The 7,612-nt window shown below is 37.3% G+C and overlaps 1 protein-coding gene across 2 annotated transcripts in view; it reads right to left on the bottom strand.

Moving 5' to 3' along the window:
- LOC106872181 (membrane-associated guanylate kinase, WW and PDZ domain-containing protein 1) overlaps window positions 1–7,612 on the bottom strand; it is a 709,375-nt gene that overhangs the window by 638,924 nt on the left and 62,839 nt on the right. For both annotated transcript variants that reach the window (XM_052966880.1, XM_052966879.1), the window contains exon 3: window positions 6,964–7,062. In XM_052966880.1, coding sequence (XP_052822840.1) covers window positions 6,964–7,062 — 99 coding nt within the window. The remainder of the gene's footprint in view (window positions 1–6,963; window positions 7,063–7,612) is intronic.

Genomic DNA, 7,612 nt, shown 5'->3' with positions numbered 1-7,612 from the left:
CTGTACAGTTTCTGTCTTCCAAATTCACTGACAAAGCCTCAGTCACTCCAACGCTACGACAGTGATGAGCTGGTAGAGTCATTAGATCTTCAAACAGAACACCTTGTGATATCTGTTCTGACTCTGCACCCTGAGTTCAAATCCCACTGAGGTCAACCATGCCTATCATTGTTTTGGGGGTCAATAAAAAACAGAAGTACCAATTCATTATCATCATTGTTTAACGTCCGTTTTCCATGCTGGCATGGGTTGGATGGTTCAACTGGGGTCGTCGGGAAAGCCAGGAGGCTGCACCAGGCCCCAATCTGATCTGGCAATGTTTCTACAGCTGGATGCCCTTCCTAATGCCAACCACTCCGAGAGTGTAGTGGGTGCTTTTTATCATATTTTAATGCCATAAAGAAGGAAAGACGTTCTCCCCCTATCACAGTTTTTTATCCCTCCATTCTATATGCAACTCATTTGAGGAGATCTTATCTTGCGGGTACTTGGTGACCTCACCGATGCTGGTACCACTTAAAAAGCAACGAGTACACTAAGTAAAGTGACTGGCATTAGAAAAGGTATCCAGCTGTAGAGACCAAGCCAAGGCAGAAACAGAACTTGGTGCAGCCCTCTGGCTCATTTGTTCTTGTCAAATCATCCAACCCATGCTAGCATGGAAAATGGGATGTTAAATGATGACGATGATGATGATATACTAATCTGAAAAATGACAGGGTGGTCAAAGTTGGAAGATCTTAAATCATAAGTCTACTCAGTCATTGCTGGCTAGGAGCTAAACAATATCAACAACAACAACTATTAGCAGAAGACTAATGAACTCATAAACAGCCCTGGTTTTGTAAGCCTCTGCCAGTCAGGATTACACAGTCACTTTCAATCTAATTTGCTGTGTAATAACAGTAAAGTAAGATCCTGTAATTTAAGATAATGGTTCTGTTGGATGTTACTGTATATTATTACCATTTATGAAAGGCAGCAGACATGTGAGTAGAAAGAGCAGCTGGCCATTAAAGATATCAGTCTTGGTTGTAGTTGATGTTTTTGGTGAATACTCCTAGATCATCATCATCATCATTGTTGTTTAACATCCACTTTCCATGCTAGCATGAGTTAGACGATTTGACTGGGGACTGGTGAACCAGATGGCTACACCAGGCTCTCCAATCTAATCTGGCAGAGTTTCTACAGCTGGATGCTCTTTCTAACACCAACCACTCCGAGGGCCAGTCCGGCGGTACTGACAAAGCAAACATATTCTTTCGTTCTGTTACTGGTTTCAGTCATTAGATCGTGGCCATGCTGGGGCAGAGCTTAGAAGGGTTTAGTCAATCATATCAACACCAGAACTTATTTTAAGTCTGGTACCCATGTGTGTGTCTATCATTGTGTGTGTGTGTGTCTGTCATTGTGTGTATGTGTCTGTCTGTCATTGTGTGTGTGTGTGTGTGTGTGTTTGTCCCCTACCCATTGCTTGACAACTGGTGTTGTTTTGTTTATGTCTCCGTAACATAGTGGTTCAGCAAAATACACCAATAAAATAATTACCAGATTTAAAAAGAAAAAGCACCAAGGTCAATTGATTCAACAAAAATTCTTCAATGTGGTGCCCCAGCATGGCCACAGTCTAATGACAAAAACACACAAAGGAGAAGAGATGTAAACATGAATAGTTCAAAGACCTCTTGAGGAACTAACATCAACCTATATTCAGACAACACCATCAAATGATCTGATGTATATCCCAGATGGCCAGGTTAACTGAAGTGTGTAAAATTACACACATCTCAAATACACAACCAAATGGCTACAACATATTTTTACTGAGGATCTCTGAGAAGGTAGCACAAAATCATTATGTATAAAATTATGCTAATACAAAACAAAATTATGTAAATACAAAGCATTATGTATCCAGATATCACCAGATATCACATAGCTGTATCTTACAGGGTAATGTTGCTTTTTAGACCCAGGTTAGTGCTGGTCCATTAATTCTATGATTAAAACTGATCAAGCTATGACCATATTCCGTTTTGGGGATTTATATATTTAGCTCCTTTGATATCAACTCACCTGAGACCACACTTTGGTTTAAGGGGATCTGAATAAAAATCTTCCATTTGAATTTCATGTTAATCTATATAACATGTGTTACACACACACACACACACACACACACATACATTTAACAGATATCAGCTTAAAAAATGGCAGTTATCTTACTAAATTCTTCATCATTTTCAAAGTAATGGTTTCAAAATTTTGTCACAAGGCCAGAAATTTTGGAGGAGGGGCTAAGTGAGTTAAGTTGACCCCAGTGCTCAAGTAGTGCTCATTTTATCGCCCCTGAAGGATGAAAAGCAAAGGACCCTGGTGGTATTTGAACTCAGAACACGAAGACAGATGAAATGCTGCAAAGTAGTTTTTCCTGGTGTGCTAATGTTTCTTATTTCTTTAATGCCCACAAGGGGCTAAACATAGAGGGGACAAACAAGGACAGACATATGTATGTACGTGTGCATGTATGTGTACATGAGTATGCATGTGTGCATGCCTATACACATGTATGTACGTATGTACTAATGTATGTATATGAGCATTCAGGTATGGAAGTGTGTAGACGTGTCTGTGTGTATATATGTGTATGTACATGTGAACCTATGTTTATGCACTGATATGTATGTCTGTTCAAGTTGTATATATAACTGTTACTCTGTCGAAGGTTGCACACATATATATATATATATATATACACACACACGTGTGTGTGTGTGTGTGCATGTGTCCCTCCCATTGTTTCCTTTTAAAATGACATTGTATGGTAGTGTGAAAGGCTGGATCTAGCTGGCTTGAACATAAAACATAGAATATTTAGGTTGGTTATGTCCAGTTTAAATGCTAAAGAGTTAAGCAGTGGTGATGATGCTGACGATGGTGACCGTCCACACTGAATCGCAATGATCAACGTTATTTCTTTATCCTTTAACACTTTAACATTTAAACTGACCATATCCGGCCCAAATATTACATTTGTTTTATATTCAAACCAGCCACATCCAATCTGTCGTACCTGCCCTACAATGTCATTCAGAAAATACAACAATCACACCATTGAAATCTCAAAGCCACAAGATAATACATGATTAATTCAAAACAATGTGAATAATGAAGCATTAGATTTGACAGAGTAATCTGAATGCTAAAGAGTTAAAACCTAAAGAGTGATATCCAAGGGAATTAACTTGCTTTTTTATTACTATTGGGTCAAGCAACCACATAGGAGCATTCTCTTTTAATTAGTTAGAGTAGTGTAGTGTGAAGCAAATATGTGATGCAGTGTGGAACGTAGTGGAGATGTGTAGTGTGTGATATCATGTGGTATGTATTACACTATAAATGTGTATTATAATTTATAATATACCATTCCTTTGTACACTGCGGCAGAGCATAGTCTAATGTGATACATCACAGAATAATTTGCATCAACTTAAAAAAACAAATACACAAACACACACAAAAAAGAAAAATGATAAAATAGAATAAAATAAAATAACAGAATACAAACAATTATCATGGAAATACTAATCAATAAGTAATATTCAGAAACTTCAATTTTGGGGTAGAGAAATATACTAAACAAACAAACAACTACTGATAATGATGATGATGATGATGATGATGATGATGATGATGGTGATGATGGTGATGACGATAGAGATGATTTTAATAATGATCATGATGATGATGATGATAACAATAATAACAAACCAGACAATTGAATAACATAATATAAATAAAGAAACAAAAAAACAAAAAACAAAAATTAATTTATCGATTTTAATCAACTTCAGTGCATGCAATCACAACACATTCTAATAATTAACACATCATCAGAGAGAAAAATCAATGAAATTTCGAAGACATGGTCACAAATATAAATGAAGAATGGCATCCAATGTTTTAGTAAGTTAAGTTAATGGAAGAGGTAAATATAGATATAGTGGGATGGGATAGGGGGAAGGGGTCGGTCGGCTGATTCTGCTTCTGTCAACGATGTTTGTTAGTCGTTATACAGGTCAGTGAGGTTACAAGGTAACGAGTATTGTAATTAGTAAACAAATGGAACTATTATTTTACATGTCAAGCACATTATAATAATTTATTCATCATCATCATCATCATCGTTTAATGTCTGTTTTCCATGCTGGCATGGGTTGGACGGTTTGACTGAGGACTGGCAAGCCAGGAGGCCGCACCAGGCTCCAAGCTGGTCTGGCAAAGTTTTTACAGCTGGATGCCCTTCCTAACACCAACCACTCTGAGAGTGTAGTGAGTGCTTTTTACATGCCACCGGCATGGGAGCCAGTCAGGCAGCACTGGCATCAGCCGCATTTGAATGGTGCTTTTTACGTGCTACCGGCACAGGAGTCAGTCGGGGTCGGGGGGTGGCTGGCATTGACCACGTTCAGATGGTGCTTTTTACGTTCCACTGGCACGGCAAGCCAGTCGGGCAGTACTGGCAATGACCCATGCATGAATGGTGCTTACTGCATGCCACCAGCACGGAAGCCAGTCAGTTGGCACTGGCATCGGCCACAACTACAATTTCCATTTAATTGTGATTTGATTTGATTTGATTTGATTTTGATTTTACTTGACTCAATAGGTCCCCTCAAGCATGGCATGTCACCCGACAATTCAAAGGTACTTTTTAAATGGGTTGGTTATGCGACATTGGTATAGGCTATGGCTGCGATCTCACTTTTTCAATCACAGCATATCTCCAGAGGTCTGTCTCTTGTCATTACCTTGACGACCACATAATAATATTAGAAACAGTTTGCAATAGATTGGCAGAGAATGGAATGATTGCTTACAGAATCTGGTCTGTAGATATTTTTCTTTGAATAAAGACAAGATGCGAAGTTCTTGCATTGGGATAGAGTACTTTGGTTGATAGGTAAAGGGTAAAGTACCATCTTGAGTTGCTTGCCTGGCTTTCATAGAGTATTAGTGGTTGAGATTACAACATTCCTCTTAAACAGGACTCCAGACAGTCACAGGATTACTCCTTTACAGTTGAGTGAACTGGGGCAATGTGAAATGAAGTGCTTTGCTCAAGGACACAATGCGCCACCTGGTCAGGGATTTGAAACCACAACTTTGTGATTAAGAGTACAACACCCTAACCATTAGGCCATGCACCTTCACTTCAACTGTGAGGAGAGGATAAAAAAGAAAAGAAAAACATTCATGCTTTTGTTATGAGTATTAGTGACAAAGATCTGAGCTTTTGAGTTTTTGCTAGTAGAGCATTCACATGTAGTCAGGAGTTGTGATGTTCATGCCTTTCAGGGAACATTATAAACAAGGTATTTCTTATATAGCAAGAGGGAGTGAGTGCAGAGCAGAGAATGAGGAACAGAAGATTAGAAACAGAGATGAGTGAGAGTGACACTAGAGGAGTGTGTGTGTGTGTGTGTGTGTGTGTGTGTGTGTGTGTGTGTGTGTGTGTGTGTGTGTGTGTGTGCGCGTATAAGAGAGAGAAAGAGACAGACGGACAGATAAGACAGAGTGCCAGTTACAGGACTGATTTAGTTTTTGAGAACTAGAATTCATGAATGAAACAAACCTGCCAGTTGTTTTAGTTGGTTTGTAGATCAGACACAGAAATATTTATGGCAAAGGAGTTTTTAAGATCCTTCATCTCCTGATGCACCATTTAGCTTAACTACCAAAGAATTAGTGAGAGAACAATTGATAACAACTCGCAGCAAAAATCAGCATGGAATGGAGAAAAGTTCCTTCAGTTTAGAAGCTGATTGATATGGCTGTGTCTAAGATCAAGGTAAAATAATTACCAAGTAATGGTATGGGTAAATGGAAAAAATAATATATATATATTGAAAGTAAAACGGTATCTCTATAGAGAACACTATTATTCTGACATTCTTTGTTCTTGTAGACAAATAATATAGAATCTGGAAAAATTATACAGCTGGATTCAAAATCAAATGTAGATATTTATTCATGCTTTCTTTGTTTTCAAACTCTTTTAGAAGAAGATTTATTTCATGTTTAAATGGTTACAAATTCTTCCTCGTGCTTTTACACTACGATTGCTTGAGTAAACTTCTTTTAATCAGCATAGCGAACAGTTCTACTGTGACAACATGTTGCCAGGAAGAAAGTAAATGTATTGATAGATCAGTTCTTTGGGCACTGATGCAAATCAGACACCAATTACAAGAACATCCACAGGATGATATACCAAAACGTTTATGTATAAACATACGCATCGTTTCCGGTGGGTGAAACTTAGTTTATTCAAGAGGAATCTGCTGCTGTGTGAGTACTTAATTCCTAAAACATTGTAATAAATGGAAGCAATATAATAAATGTACACTTGACAGAGAAGGGCAAGGGGGAGGGGGGAGGAGGAAAACACAGAGTTTTGTGCTTGTGTGTGTGTGTGTCTATTTAGTTATTTTACTAGAAATCTCCTTGACATGTTTTATTTATTGTTCACTCTATTACCTATGAATTCTTCACAAAAAATTTCTCACAGCCAAAAGGAAAATCCTACAGAATGATAGATAGATAGATAGATAGATAGATAGATAGATAGAGAGAGATAGGGAGAGAGAGATCTTGACAGACGATATTCTATATCTGACACAAAGATATACATGTGTGCGTATGTGTATATATATATATATATATAATGTGATGTAGGTTAGGTTAATTTGTATCTGACATAAAACTGGTAATTTTAGTAGGAAAGTAATCTACCATGAAGCTTCAAACTCTGCTGGTAAGTCATACATCAAAAGGTGGCAGCCAAAACAAACGTAGCATAGAGATTTTCGAACACAAAAACAATTGCCAGGGTCAGATTTAGCAAACAAAATCATGCTAAGAATTGTTGCTGTAACTTCAGGTGCAAGTGACACTCACCCGGCCAATTAGATGCATTGCCTAAACAAGATTGTCTCCAGTAACCGATTCCACAAGATCTTATTATGCTTAAATAGCAGTCAGTTGGTGCCTGGTGTCCTAAAACACAGTGGTTATATATGACAATGAGTAAGGAACATGTTCAATACTTCAATTTATATTGATAACATATAGGGGAAAAGAAAACAAAAAAAAAACAAAGTCAATACCATGCGTTCATTAGCATAGCTTTCACAGGTCCTATGAGACACAATCAAATTAAATTTTTGTTTCTTAAAATTGTACAATTAAGTAATCAAGGGTAATTGATAACTTAAAAGTACAAATAATTATACAAGATGATAATTTGTGGTGATGAGTTGAGTGATCAAAGGAGTTGGGTTAATTCTATTGAGAAATTGAGATTGTATTTATCTGGCGATATATCATCACCACAAGGTACCTGTAAAGAAACTTTACAACTTCACACACAGAAACATAATTCATTCTTGAAGAAAGATAACAAGGTTTGTAGAAAGGTTTTTAAAGGTTATCAGCTCGTTTCCTTCTAAAAGTAAGGTTTTACAACAAAAGAAATCAAAACACTGATAAAATGTAAAATAACATAAATGTTAACTGGCTCAGTACCTGATAAAAAAAAAAAAAAAAA

This window comes from Octopus bimaculoides, chromosome 4, assembly GCF_001194135.2.
Source record: "Octopus bimaculoides isolate UCB-OBI-ISO-001 chromosome 4, ASM119413v2, whole genome shotgun sequence".
Lineage (NCBI taxonomy): Eukaryota > Metazoa > Mollusca > Cephalopoda > Octopoda > Octopodidae > Octopus > Octopus bimaculoides.
This window is presented reverse-complemented; position numbering and strand designations above follow the sequence as displayed.